Genomic DNA, 15,538 nt, shown 5'->3' on the forward strand with positions numbered 1-15,538 from the left:
TCCGCCACCAAAGATCCGGTCATTTAAAAATGTGACACTCCGCCACCCCATTCTCTTGCTCCTGCCATGTTAGGATGTACCTGCTTCCCCTTACTGTCTGCCATGATTGCAAGTTTCCTGAGGTCTCCCCAGAAGCAGAAGTTGCTATGCTTCCTGTACAGCCTGCAGAACTCTGAGCCAATGAAACCCTTTTAAGTAAATTATCCAAACTCAGATATTTCTTTATGGCAACGTGAGAACAGCCTAATACAACCCCCACGCCTTAGTCTGTGCACGGTGCTCACGCCAGGGGCCCTGCAAGCAGCAGCGGAATGCGAAGCAGCATGGCTGCCTGGACACACTTGCCCAAATGTGAGTCCTGCCCTCCCAGAAGCTGCAGGACCTCAGAAAGTCACTGTGTCCAACTGCTCATTTGCAAATGGAATAAGAATAACAGTGCCTTCCTGTGGCAACAGCATGGTGCCCAGCACACAGTAGGGGCTCGGGGTGACCTGGCATTGTTACCACTGTCATCAGCAGCAGAAGCAGTGCCCTCTTCAGCTTCCGTCTTTCTGCTCTTTCCCCTTCCTGTCAGGTCCTATTCAGCCCATGACACTCCATCCCCCAGCCCATAATCCTTCCTTCCACCAGCCTCCCCCCACCTTGCAGGCCATGGCTGCCAGATTAATCCTAAGAGCCTCCTGGCTCAAACATCCACACTTTCTATTGCCAACCACCCTCCCGGAACCCAGCCCGTCGGTTCTGTATCTCTTGCTGTTCCCAACCAAAGCCACGGCACCAGTCAGGAAAATGTCATCTTAACCATCACTCCACGTCATCCATTTAGTGTCTGACCTTGAGCTAACTTCTCTGGGTCTCTGTTTTCCAATCCCTTAACATTTATCTGATAGAGTTTCTAATAGTCAAGAAGTTACTCTAAATAAAGCCCATAAATCCTCAGGATCTATGAATCTCAAATTCTGGTTCAAATTCCAACACTTCTGACAACCTTTCTTAATTATCCCATCAATGCTGATAAGAAGTTCTTTATACTGTAATTCAAGACTTGGTTATATAACAATGTGCAAGGCTCTCTAATTCGGTTATATTGAACTCCTCGGGTTCATCTCATGCCTGCTGTAATCGCATGTGGCTTAGGATGAAAAGTAAGCTCCACAGTCCACTCCAAGACCCTGTGCGATCTCGCCCCACTCGTCACCCTCCCACCTGCGCTGTCTCCCTTCTCTTCACATCATGCTCGCCCCAGGGCCACTATCTCCTTTCCCCTCACATCATGGCCCTTGCCGGCCATGTCCTGCAGCCTCCGGCCTTCACAGCCATCCTCCTCCTCCCTCAACTGCCTCCCACAAGACTCTTTTTTTTTCTACTTGGCAAACTCATACCCATCCTGTGGGATGCGAGCCTTCAGACCCCAGACGCAGCAGCCTACCGCACATCCCTATCCTCTCACGGTTCCCACAGCCTCTGCAATTCTATCGCACCCTCTGCGCACGTGTCTCTGCTGAGTCTCCAGGGTGTGGACACCGGGCTGTGTCTCCAGCCCCGGTGCAGTGTCTGGCACCGAGTGCAGTGAAATGGGGGCCAGATGAACGCACAGAGAAGGTGGAGCTCCCGCCGACAGGCTGAATGGCCTCGAGTGCACTGCAGAGTGACAAGCAAGAGCCACAGCAGAAAGCAAGGCGACTCCACCATGCGGAGCCAGAAACTATGAGCTGCGGCAGAGGCTGTGAGAGCTCAGAGTGGCCCTAGGAAGGAGTTCCAGTAAAAAGACATGATTCCCTCAGTAAGAGCAGCTCCCAGAACACTAGCAACTTCTGGGGCACCACTGATTTAGACAATTGCATCAACAACAGCAGCTGTGCACCTCTTATAATTACACAAGGGCAAACAAAGCAAAAATTACAGAACCCCAGGAAGAAAAATGAGTTGGCTGATCCCCTCCTAGACTCAGGTCTTGGTGCCTTGACTCCATCCAGCCACAGGAAGAGCTGGGAAATCTTCCCCACCGAGGAGATCTCCCTAAACTCAGACTGGAAGCCAGGTTCAGGGATAAGGAAAGACAGATGAGAGAGACAGGAAGTCTAGAATGGGTAGCTGGAACTTCTTCCTAACTAACGAATGCCACTGGACCCCAACTGCCGTCTTCTCGCTTAGTTCAAAGTCACCCATCCATTGGCAGGTACAGGTGGGCGGGCACAGGAACCTGGGATCCGGAGCGCCACAAGCTGCCACTGTCCCTGCCAGTGTCCTGCCACTGTCCCTGAGTGTGGCGTGCTAGGCCCTCTAACTCGCCCCTGGCGCTGCTCCTGTTTCTGGAGGCCCCATTCAAGGGTGCAGCTGATGGGAAACAATAGGCTTCCCAGACACCTAGAAAAGGCAGCCAGCCCTTCATGCAGGTGAGAGGATTCACAGGAACCAGAACCACTGTGTGGAGATCTGACCCCCTGCGTGCTCCACAGCTGGACGAGCGTGCCCCTTACAGGCCAGTCAAGACATCTCCAAGATCAGTCTGTTCCAGAGAGACTCATGAGCCATCGCATCCAGGAAGCGCAACCATGCATATTTATTATGTTAAGCACACAAACTGCTGCTTTCACGCTTGGAGAACGTAAATGTGACACATCAAATGGCTGTAATCTACTGTCCGGAACTGGCCCTGTGATGTGAAGAGCACCAGTGGATTTTAATCAAGGAATGAGATGCTTCAATGACAATGGCCAATGTGGTCACTGGGCCTGGTCAACCACCCAGCATGGGTCAGCTGGCTTTCTCACCTACCCTCACAGCACCATGGATGTAGGTTCTGTGCCTCCACTCCACACATGGCCAATCCAACAGAGAGTATCTCCCCGTGGGAGGAAAGAGCCCTCACCCATCCCTCCAGCCTCCCCTCAGCTAGGCTGGGGTCCTATGAAACGAGCAGTGATCTGGCCTGGCCAGGCCTGCTTGGTGAACTGGGATCTCTGATGAGCTGAGAGGCCCCCGCGCCTCTGGGATCTCCGCTCCATCAACGGTCCCATTCCTCTCTTGCATTTTTTCTCTCTTTCCACAAGCACTTACCCTTGTGTCTATAAACACCGAGAATGCCTTAGCCCTTAAAAACAAAACAAAATAACAAGCTATAGAAGATGGAATCTCTAATTCCCACCAGTCTCCTGACACTTCTCTCAAGGTTCACCTATAACCTGGTCATCAATGCAGTATCCTGGGCGTGGTCAGCCTTCACCACCCCTGACCTTCCTGCAGCCTCTGAAAGACACCGAGGCCCTTCTACAGGCTCCTCTGCTGGTACCCAGGGCCCATGCAGTCTGGCCTGCCTCCTAACACTCTGGCAAGCTTGGTCCTCTTCACCAGCTCCTCCTCCTTTCAGCAGAAAGCTCCCCTGACCAACCCCAACCGGACCACTCACAGGCCAGCTTACACAGCACACCAAGTGGCAGGATCTGCTCCCGCTGGACCACAGGCACTTCTATCCCTCCCACCAAGTGGTATGAGTCAGTGGTCTGTTTCCCAGCAGCGATGCCAGTTGTACTTGTCACTGCAATTACAAAATTTAATTAAATGTTATGAAAACTATGAGTCTGAAAAGGAAGAGCTGCTGTTCTGTTAAAACTAGGCTGAAACACTTTGGAACCATTTGATAAAGGTGAGCCGCTAAAATAAGGTCTATTGAAATAGGTGTGGGCGAACCACCTGTAGGTGATGTGGGGAAGAATTCTGTCTTCCCACTGTTTGTATGCTTTTTAGAAACCTGAAAAAGGAGTTTCTGCTTATAAAAGAATTTGAGCTCTAATAAAAAGTGTCTTAAAAGACATGGAACTCTTTTCATATGAAAGTTAGAATAACGGCTTTGTTTCAATGTATAAGCTCCAAACAGATTTCAGAAATCTGCTCAGACACAGGGTGGGCGAGCTTCCCCAGCGTCACACCACTCCCTGAGAAGTGCTCTCCTGAGTAACCCTTTCTGGGCTCATTCATCCATCAGTAAATTAAACATAAGGGTCAGGAAAAGATCCATGAGGAAGTATGCCTGGGATTCCCAAACTAAAGCCTTTATACCAAAGTCTTATTGTTACAAATGGCAAATTCCTATCTTAGAACCCCACCCTATAGCCCCACCCCACCCAGCTGCCACTACCTGTCTCTAATGTGCTTTATAGCAAGATCCCAGTGTTGGCTGAACTCGCTCCACCCCTTTCCTCCAGTCATACACACAGCTCTGCAGGACAGGCAACACAGCAGAGGCCCAGGGCGGTCACAGCAGAGGCCCAGGGCTCCACCGCCCGGTGAGGAAAGACCACCACCAGGCCCTCAGCAGCCGCTCCCCACCCTGCACCTGTTCCCTGACTCCCTCTGTTGGAATCCTTCAGCAATAGTCTGCTTAATTCTGAAAAACTAAAAAGCAAAGAAGCAACTTGGCTGAACAAGAAGGAGCAACAACGCCTCTGGTAAGTCAGGGCTCTCAGGAACAGAGATGACGCTACTCTCAGGGCCCCCGCCCATGGCGCCAGCACTCTCACCTGCACCACCAGGATCCTCCCTGACCGCCTTGGCCCTCTGCCTTTGCCCCCACAGTTGAAACTCAACGTGGCAAGCAGAGCAACCCTTTGAACCCAAAACCAAGATGACGCCACTCTCTGGCACACCAATGCCACCACCTCACCAGGAGTACAGCTGAACCGAGGTCCCCGCGGTAGCTGCAGACCCCGGCTGACCTTGACCTGCTGCCTTTTCACCTCACTCCCTGCTCAAGCTCACCCCACCCGCATCACACCTCACTATGACGGGCTCTTCTCTAGTTCCAGAACGTGTCCACCTGTTCATGCCTTCCAGGGGCGCCTGCTCCTCCACCCTCACATCCCTCACTCCCCTGCAGCGCGCCTGCTCCCCTCCACCCCTACATCCCTCAGTCCCCTGCGTCAGGTGCCTGAGACCTCTCTCCAGGGCAGCCGAGACCTCTCTCCAGGGCAGCCTCCTTGGCTGCGCTTTCTCCAAGACCCTGGAGCCCTGTTACCTGTCCGTCTATCATCTGCTCTCCCTGCCCACTAGGAGTTGAGCTCCACAAGGGCAGGGCTTGGCATCACTCTCGGGTGTGGCCCCAATGCTTGCAACAGTGCCTGGCACGATAAAGATCTGCTCAGGGCTAAGTGCAGAAGTGGTAGGACACTGAGATGACACTGTCGGGCAGGGGTCTGAAATGTCAGGCTTGGCAGCAGGTACTGGGGTAAACTGTCATTCCTGCTACCTCAGTGCTCCCAAGATGCCTGACTCCATCCCCAGGACAGAACTCGGATTAAATTAAAAGGCAAGAATTCTCTGAGCAGCCAGGTTTCCCTTCTGTGCCTTCGGGTTGGGGATGGAATCAATTCTGCATTCTGGGGGATTGTTCACTGGATAAATACCTACTGAGTATATAAAATGTAGACTTTCTAATTCAGACAGGCCTCCACAGAATGGCTACAGAAAGAACCAGCACCAACACAGGCTTTCCAAATCTAAAGAAAAATAGGGGAGGCTTCCATTTCTAGCAAAACAGCAGCCCTAATATGCTGAAAAACCTCTTGATATAACCACCCCTGGAAATGCTTCTACATGTATTGCTGAGCTCTGCAAGAAATCACAAGGGGCTAAGAACGAAGAGCAAGTGGAAAAGCCAGAGTGGTGAGCTGAAGCCGCAGTGCCCTGGGGATGCCTAAGAGCTGCTGAGAGCCAGAAGACACGGCCTGGCGTCCCTGTGAGGGGACTCCTGAAGGGCCACGCCCTCAGTGCCGGGAGAAGGCCCCTGCCAGCAAGGAGACCCCAGCTGGCACCCAGTGGTGAAACCACCCTCCATTGGGAGCCTGTCCCCACACAGGTTTGAGGGTTGAAATTCACATTACTTCCAGGGCCTGGAATTCCCCAAGCAACAAAGGTGCCATCGATTCCTCCCTGCTCCTCAGGAATCTGAGGCCTGGCAGCAGCAAAGGGTCCTTTCAAGAGTAGGGCTGCCAGGACTGGGAAATCATATAGGATACCCGGTTAACATCCTTGGGACATACTTATACTAAAACACTAGCTGCTCTCAATTCAAGCTCACCTTGGCATCCTGTACTTCATCTGGCAGCCTGGCTCAGGAGGGACCCGCTCTCACCAAATGCCCACGGATGCAGCCCCACAGGGCAGAAGCTCAGCACCCAAAGTCTCCACACAGAGAAGAAAAGAAGTCACCATGGGTGAGAAGAAGAAACAACGAAGAAGATCAAAGTATCCAGAGCAGCACTCCAGAGACAGAGCATAAAGTAACTAGGTTTAAAGTGTCCACAGAAAGAGAAGCAAGGGGGAATTACCAGCAAGGAATAAGACCCTACCAACAAGATGCAAATAGCACATAAAGAAAAATTCAAATCCAGACCCATCTTGCAAAACTGCAAAAACACTAAAGTCAGAAAAATCATGAAAATCCTGCAAGAAAAACGAAGACTATAATACTTAATCTAAAGAATAAAGGTCAAAGCATTACTCCTTTCCCAAGAATCAGAAGTGCAACCTAATAACTCCTAACCTCCAAGTATCAACAAGGACAATACCCATCATAAAATATGCATGCACCGTCCTGAGTGTCTTACAATACGCAGAGCACAATACGCAGAAGCACAGTGCAAGTATATTTTAAGTTTCTCATGAAAGTATAAGGCACAGTTTTAGTAATTTTATTATTTTTGTAACATTAATTGGGATTATAGAAATTCTCATGTTAGTGGCAGAATTTGGCTAAAACACGTATTTTTAACATTTAAAAAAAAAAAGTCTCCCAGAAATCGAGAAACTGCCTACCAGGGTAATGGGCTTCTAGGAACCACTGTCATGAAAAGGCATCCATGGCCTCCACTTGCTCCAGGAAATAACTGGCCGCCAAATACCTTCTGCTCCAATATTCACATGTTCTCTGTGGAATGTCCTCGAATACTGTTTGCTCCCCTGCAGCAAACCAGTGACCTGACGCGTGTACCTGAAGACCAATAAGAAGGTCTCCTCACCTCCAAAGACCAGTGAGAAGCATTTCAGGACCCTCTCTTTCACTCCGCACACCGCACCGCGGGTAGGGGATCCCTAGCTGCAAGGTTAGGAAGAGACAATTCTGTTCACCTCGTCTCTGACAAAGGCTGACTTTACTTTCCTTTAGTTACTTGTCTTTGGCAATTTTCATAAAAGCAACTCTTTTCTAAAAAACTCGATTCTTGTCTTGATTGTAGTTACGGTTTCTTCTTCCAACATGTAATTATAGAAAACAGCATTTAATTTTGTTAGCAATTCAAACTTCACAATAATTCTTGCTAAACCTCAGAACCTCTAACTGCGACCCAACTAAAAACAATTTCAACTGTCCTTGCCCAGTGGCCTCTGTGAGTTGAGGTGTCAGAGACTGATGGCTCCTGGCTCTGGCATGTTCTCCGTCTGTTCTGATGAGATGAGACACACCTCCACCTGCACACATTCCTGTCTCCGGGCCCTCTCTCTTCCTACACACTTTCCATTTTTCTAGCTATGCCTGTTGTCTTCAGCTGAACTAGACAGGAATGAGATGAAGGCAACCTGAAACACAAATGATTCAAAAGAAACTCCATTTTGGATGTGAGGGCGATCTGGCTGCGACATCTGTCACCCCATTGATCGCCAGGGTTGATTCGGCTGATCTGGCTGGCTAGGCGGGTGTCCCCTTCCTCCCTCACCGCTCCATGTGCGTCCCTCCCGAAGCTGCGCGCTCGGTCGAAGAGGACGACCATCCCCGCTAGAGGAGGACAGGTCTTCGGTCAAGGGTATACGAGTAGCTGCGCTCCCCTGCTAGAACCTCCAAACAAGCTCTCAAAAGAAACTCCATTTTCATGAACATTTGCCTTCCTATTACACCATGAGTATTTGTTTCCAAAGGAAGGAAAAGAGTTGGAGAAAATGGGTTTTAGAGTTAGGGTTTGATTTTTAATGTGTTTTTTGTGCAACAGTTGTTTTTTCCCCTCAGCATCTGACGGAAATCGCTGCTAGCACAAGCTGTCCGTCGGATGGCCTGATAAAAGGAAGCCACTCTCGCCGGGGCCTTTTGTTAGAAAGAAAAACTCTCCATCTCCTCCTGCTCCTGGGGAAGGCCTGCACTCTCTCAGGGGTGTCTGCAAGGAGACACAGTTACAGAAGGCTTCACACAAGACATTTCGGTATTCAATTCCTTGTCTGCTAAAGTCTCTACCGAAGTCACTTAGGTCAGAATGAAGCTCCCTGAGGGGGCCCCCTGAACACAGGCTCAGGAGGGAGGGGACCACCAGAAGGAAGGGAGCTTTACCTAGTACCCAGAGAAGCCAATCTAGAAAGCAGCTCTGCAACCCATGCAGAGAGCCTTCTGTGAGAAGCCACAAACCTTCCCAGATCTGAAACAGCTGCACGTGAATCCCAGAGGAGCTTTGTTCATTCACCTCCAGGTATCCCCACAATGCTGCTTCCAGAAGGAAATGCAATGAGAACTGTTGCTGATGTCTCTGATGGACAAAAGGAATTTTATGAATTTACAGAAATGGTCATTATTTATTACTATTTAAATTCAACTGATCATTTTATAATATCAAGCAACTGAATTTCCTTAAACAAAACCCTCTAAATCGTCAGGCAATTCTTACTCAACAGAGGAACATAAAGGCTGTGGCGTACATGAGGCTTTCTGGAAAGAGGAAGCGCAGCTTCCAGTGGAGACCCAGCAAGCACGATCTCAGACAGGAGCCCACGGTCAGGGCCAGGGTGCCAGGTCGCACTGACAGCAAGTGCTCCTGATGCTTCATCTCTGCGGATTCCTCCCCAAAACACACAGCCCAGTCTAATCGCTAGAAAACCATCAGGCAACCCTCAATTGAGGGAGAGTCTACAAAATACCTCACCAGCACTCCTTATTAAAAACAAAGTCTGAGAAAATGTTACAGCCAAGAGGTTCCTAAGGAGACATGAGGATCTAATGTCGTGTCATATTCTAGATGGGATATTGGAACAGAAAAAGCATATTAGGGAAAAACTAAGGTTATCTGAATGATTCAAAGTGTGGGCTTTTGTTAACAATAAGGGCCGAATGTGATGGCTCACGCCTGTAATCCCAACACTCTGGGAGGCCGAGGTGGACAAATCACCTGAGGTCAGGAGTTTGAGACCAGCCTGGTCATGATGGTGCAACCCCATCTCTACTAAAAATACAAAAATTAGCTGGGCACGGTAGCAGGCGCCTATAATACCAGCTACTTGGGAGGCTGAGGCACGAGAATCGTTTAAACCCGGGAGGTGGAGGTTGCAGTGAGTCAAGATCATGCCACTGCACTCCAGCCTGGACAATAGAGTGAGCCTCGGTTTCCAAAAAAAAAAAACACAAACAAAAAAAACCCAGGAAGTATTATTAATTCATTAATTATAACAAATGCACCACACTAACAGAAGTAGTTAATAAAACGGAAACTGGATGTGAGGTATGAGAGCTCACTATTACCTTCACGGTTTTTCTGTAAATCTAAAACTGTTCTAAACATTCGTTTATTTTTTTAAATGCTTAGAAATTTAAAAATCGGATTTCCCCAGTCATGTAAATACAATTCAAAATTTTAACATTTCTAAACATTTAATTCAAACCACAAGTCCAGTATCATAGATTCTCTTAAGATTCTCTTTAATGCTCACAAACTGAAAAGCAGACAAAACCACATGAAATACAGTGATGAAAAACTGCTAGGTGAACTCTCCATGTACCTGGTTAAAACGGCTAACACATCTAGCTGGTGGACTAGTCATGCAGACCAACCCTCCCCTCCTGAACAACCAAACAGGGGACAATGTAGAAAAGGACTCTACAAAGGCAACATCAGGCTGTAAAGGCAACAGGGCAGGGAGGGCCCTGGATGCCAACGTCCAGAGAAGAAACAAAAACAGCTGGGCTGTACAGGCGGCATCATTCCCCTCCCTGAGGTGCTCCCCAGTTCCACCAGCGGAGCTGAGGGGCTAAGAAGTCCAGCAGAGCTTTCAGCAGCAGGAGTGCACGGTGGGGCCAAACATGCAGTTCAGGACCCACCAAAAAGAAAGGACCCCGGCAAAAATGGCCTCTCAGTAAGGGCAAGCTGGAAACACCCAGGCCCCACAAAACGGAAGCTCAGTGTCATCAGCTTGCTTCCTGAATGCTCTCAGGGGACCTGCCCTGACTTCCATGCCTGCCAGAAGATGGTAAAGCACATCCTCTCCAGAGGGAGATAACTCCAGGCAAAGTCTCCACAAAAAATGACTGCCACTGGAAAACCACAAAACACCGATGAAGAGGCCACCAAACAACAAGATTAAACAACCCCAAACCAAACAGGAGGGGCCAGACCACTCACACAGACCTACAAGAGACACAGATACTGCAATTATCAGATAATTCTGTGTCACTTTGTGACAAACATGTTTAAGAAATTAGATGACAAAATAATTTCAGCAGTAAACTTGAAATTACAAAAGAATGAAAACTCTAGAATCAAAAACAAACCAGGACGAAAATTTAAAACTCAAATATAAGAAATACAGGTCTAACAACAGATTAGGAAGAGCTGAAAGGATGATTAGTAACTTGAAAGGCATTTAGAAGAACACATCTAGGCTGATGCACACTCAAAAAAAAAACAAAAAACAAAAACAAAAACAAAAAACAGGATGAGAAATACAGAAAGGAGCAGATGCATGGAGAACATGGTGCATGGTGAAAAGGACCAACATATGACCGACTGGAACCAGAAAGAGCAGACAGAAAATATGGCAAGAGTAATACAGACACACTGTGGGAGGCAAAGGCAGACAGAAAATGCGGCAAGAGCGATACAGACACACTTTGGGAGGCTGAGGCGGGCAGATCACCTGAGGTCAGGAGTTTGAGACTAGCCTGGCCAACATGGTGAAAACTTGTCTCTACTAAAAACACAAAAAATTAGCTGGACATGCGGCGCATGCCTGTAGTCAGGAGGCTGAGGCAGCAGAATCGCTTGAACGTGGAAGGCAGAGGTTGCAATGAGCTGAGATCGCACCACTGCACTCCAGCCTGGGTGACAGAGTGAGATTCTGTCTCAAAAAAAAAAAAAAGTGATACAGACAATGAACACCAGCCAAAGGCTCAAAGAGTTATAGATACGAACCTCAGGCCAAGCGAGCACAGATGCACATGCACACCTACTTACACAACACACACCCCAGAAAGTATAGATGCATAAAACCAAGCCAGAAAAATCTCTTTAAAAAAGAAGGAGAAAAAACTTGTCAAAGAAATACGAAATATCTTCCGAAGAGGAACTATCATTAGAAACACAAAAGCCAGAAGTATAAAATAGCAAAGTTTGAAGCACTGAAAGAAAATATTGGCAATTTAAAACTCAATACCCAATGAAACCACCCTGCAGGAATGAAGACAGCCTTTCTTCCTTCAAGTTCAAATGGAAAGCTGTTCTGCAGGACTGGAGAACACCTGCACCTGCCTGGGTGGCAGGGATTAGGGACGCCATGGTAGCAGAGACAGGAGACTAAGTTACGCCCGGTGGAATTCCGGCAGGTAAATACACTGAGATCACGCCGGGTTTCTCATCATCTGAGAAGGATATGGATGAGGAGAGCACTAAAATGAACCTTGTTGTATTGCACTGGAACTAGAGACACTAGTGTGTATTCACGGTTTTCAACAAATAGAGAGAAACACAGAAACAAGTATAGATGTATCTGAATAAACAGGAATCTGGGAGTCCATAGTGATATATGGAGATCAATGAATAAATAAATGGGGAGAAGGGAAAATATTTGCTTCTAGCAGGACACTACCTGGTCATATAGAAAGAACGACAGAAACAGAAAATTATAATTTGACAATCATCATAGTAATAATTTAGCCAAGAAAAATCAATGGATGCTAAAACTACTGAATGAAAGTTTGATGAGGAAGAGGACATTTACATATTCTCAAAGTACTTCCCCTCAAAATACTAAATAATAAGAGTAAAAGACAACTTTATAGCGAAGACACCACCTTAACAAGTAATAAAGGTAACAAAAACAGTGGTGGGACAAATGGGAACCGTATGCCAAATATCCCTCAAAACCAAATTGAGGGATATTCAGCAAGGTAACCGTTCTGTAGTCTTCAAAAATGTCAAGGTCTTGAATGCCAAGAAAAGCCTGAGGAACTGAACCAGATTCACAGAGACTAGCAGAGGAAACCATTCAATGCAAGCCATCACCCTGGATTGGCTATTTTTGCTCAGAAGAACACGGCTAGGATAAATGACTGCTCATGAAGAGGGCCTGTGGATCGGACAGCAGTAGCGCGTGACGCTCATTTCCTGACTCTGACAGCTGTACTGGGGTTGTGGAGGAGAACATCCTTGTTTGTGAGAATTACACATTCAAGCCATGATTCTCAAACCGGGCACTATATATTGACAGGAGGACTTGCTCAAACACATTTCTGGGCCCCATCTCCTGTGTGTCTAATCCAGGAGGCCTGGACTGAAGCCTGAGAACTTGCATTCCCAACAGCAGCTCAAACGATCCTGATGCAGACACTACCCTCTGTGAACCATCACATTCAGGTGTTTGAAGATAACAGAGCATCATGTTAATAATTTACATTAAATGATTCAGGAAAAGTTATTTTTCCTTAGGTAAAAATGATGATCAAATAAAGACCATTTTAAATAGTAAGTGTGAGAATTTATTATTAGCAAAAAATTCTTCAGGCAGAAGACCAAGGATGCTACATACAGGCGCAGTGCCCAGGGAAGGGGTGGGCGGCCATGGGGCAAATGCACAGGCAGAGCTGCCGAGCGCAGCTCAGAACAGTCGCAACGTCTGTGGGGCTAACATGTATGGAGAATTAAGATGACTGAGATCATGCAAAACGTAAGAGTGGGTAATTCTGCTCTGGAACTGGAAAGCTAATTGATCTTCAACATCATTAAACCAAAGATAAATATTTTAATTATCAGGTTAGTCACAAAAAGCTATTAAAATGATAACTAGTAGGGAAATAGGTGGGGGTTAATGGAATAAAGAAGAAAATCAAAAAAGAAAAAAATACATAGAACAGGTAGAAAAAATATAAAACAGTAAGATAAGCTACTTACAAACAGTAATTGCATTAAATGTGAATAGATAAATATTCACATTTGAAATATTCAGACTAATAAAAATTTTTTAAATAACTGCAAATTACAAGGTAACCACATTGAATATAAAGACACAGAAAGGTTGAAATTAAAGGACATAGAAAAAGTTACATCATGCATATACTAACCAAAAGAAAGTTTCAGATGCTACATAAATATTGAATAAACTTTACAATAAGAACCACCACTAAAGGTAAAGAGGAAAACATCATAATGAAATGAAATCACAATTCTAAATTTGTATGCATCTAATAATATGGCCCTAAAACAAAAAAGAAACAAAATCTGACAGAATGGAAAGGAGACAGAATGGAAAGGAGGCACAAATCTACAAAGAGTGGCAGACTTTAACACACCTCCCACAGGAGAGGAAGGACTTCAGGCACAGGACTGAGATCGTGGGTTCTGCACTGAGATCACGGCTGCTTCTGCCTTACCGGAGAAGGACTGAGGGGAGAGACTAAACCCAAGGAGACCGGAGGGGAAGCAGCCGTACAAGTTCAGGTGGGAATGATGGCAGCCTGGATGACAACAGGAAGAAGTGAAGCCACTTGTGAAACAGACTCAACAGGACCTGGTCACGCACAAAAGCAGACACGGGGAACCAACACTAAGTGTGGGTTTTCTGGCCTACACAAGAGCAGCAAGCAAGGCACCAGTTACAGCAATGATGCCAGAGAAGCAAATCCACAGAGCCCCACTCAAAGAGGGAGAAATGGCACATGCACTCACATGTATACAAGGACAAAAGGAGGTGTGCACAGATTAACCACCAGTGCCTCTGAGAGATACCTTTATGGTTTTATGTGTTTTCCCCAAATCCTCACACTGAATAAAACCACTTCCAAAACAATCCAAATTTACTTAAAAGAAAATGCCAAGTACCTCGAGTAAGAAAGAAAGCAAGGGGATCTACTCAGACTTTCAGTGGGTTCTCCAGGCAATTTGCTGGTATCAACTCAGACAATTAGAGGAATGCAAAAAAATTTAGATTTCAACTCATCTACATGTTGAAGGCATAGCCTGGAGTTCTGATTTAATACAACTATTTCACATTTACCCATAACAACCCACAGCCACCACTGCCACAGATAAGGATCGTGCTCTTCCCAGTCCATTGACACCGGGACTCGCAGCGCAGGCTGCAACTCACCCGCCGGTTCCCAACAAAACCTACACATGCCTCTAACCAATGGAATCTTGCCACAACAAATAACTCACTAAGAAGGTATGGCAACTGGATAAGAAGATCAATGACACAGTTGCCCCTACCAACTTCCACCCTCGCTGTCTGTCCCAAGCTCTGCCTGCCCTCCCTATGCCCTCCCATATGGCCTAAGGGCCTTCTGCAGGAATTGAACCCTCATTATTTACAGACAAAAAGTAAGACAATACCAAAAGTAACATCTGACAGTAAAGAAAGTGACATAATAGCTAAAGAACAGAGTGTTCTCCTATCAAGATAATGTGCCTGATGAAGAACCATCCAGAAGAACCTCTCTGCTCTGGGGCTGTCACCTGAGGACTTCATCAGCTTTCCATACAGAAATACGGGGAAAGGGAGAATTATTTCAATGAAAAAGAGGCTCCTTCACTAAAACAAACAAAACAAAAACACAACAACAACAACAACAAAAACTCCTTTCTGGAGAAGTGACTACAGTGTCCCCAGGTGCTGCAGACTCCCCCCCCCCCCCCCGCCCCCACCCAGCCAGCTTTCTCCATTTCCACAGTCTTACCGCTCTGAATTGACGGAAGACACGGTCAGTCTGATAAGCTCCAATGGTGATTTCCGGGAGATAGCTAGGAATGCTTGTGTAATTCAGCACATCAAACTTATCCTGAACCCTAAAAAAAATAAGACACATGTGGATCACACCAAACCATCAAAACAAATACAATAAAAGCAGCTTAAGTCTGATTTTTTTTTTAAACATCCATATAAAAAATCTATACATTCCAATAAATGCTGTTTGTTGCCAAGCAGTCATCCCAGAAGCAAAGCGGTCCTCCCAAAGACCATGTGGTCGATCTGGAGCTGCTTTTTAAAACTACTCTCAGAACCTGAGGTAGCATCTTTTAAAAGCCTCAGTACCTACAAATGATGAACTTCTGGGAATGGATGCCATAGAAAAAGGAGACAAAGTACACTTTAAACACAGGAATAGCAGGAGTCAAAAGCTAGAAGCAAATGGTCTGACAGTGCTACACACAAAGCATGCCCCCATTAACAATTTTCCAGATGAGTGGATCTTGGGGCAGGAACGGTGAGTAGCTTCAGTCTCTCTGCAGTTACAACCAGTGTCTTACAGATCTGTTTTGTACGTTGAGGCTGACATAGGATGGTCTGTCGTACCACGGCTTGT

At 46.7% G+C, this 15,538-nt stretch overlaps 1 protein-coding gene across 5 annotated transcripts in view; it reads right to left on the reverse strand.

Moving 5' to 3' along the window:
* The window catches only part of NDUFA10 (NADH:ubiquinone oxidoreductase subunit A10), a 64,510-nt gene that overhangs the window by 14,472 nt on the left and 34,500 nt on the right, over window positions 1–15,538 (reverse strand). Inside the window, exons 9-11 of one of the 5 annotated variants that reach the window (XM_023228715.2) lie at window positions 14,912–15,020; window positions 8,387–8,504; window positions 7,041–7,093 (exon numbers count right to left, since the gene is read on the reverse strand). In XM_023228715.2, coding sequence (XP_023084483.2) covers window positions 7,056–7,093; window positions 8,387–8,504; window positions 14,912–15,020 — 265 coding nt within the window. In that variant the 3' untranslated portion in view covers window positions 7,041–7,055. Of the gene's footprint in view, window positions 1–7,040; window positions 7,094–7,167; window positions 7,242–7,977; window positions 8,142–8,386; window positions 8,505–14,911; window positions 15,021–15,538 lie in introns of those variants that run through there. The other 4 variants (XM_023228714.2, XM_023228713.2, XM_023228712.2 and 1 more) reach the window with 4 other exon arrangements.

The sequence above is a fragment of the Piliocolobus tephrosceles genome, chromosome 11 (assembly GCF_002776525.5).
Source record: "Piliocolobus tephrosceles isolate RC106 chromosome 11, ASM277652v3, whole genome shotgun sequence".
Taxonomy (NCBI): Eukaryota; Metazoa; Chordata; class Mammalia; order Primates; family Cercopithecidae; genus Piliocolobus; species Piliocolobus tephrosceles.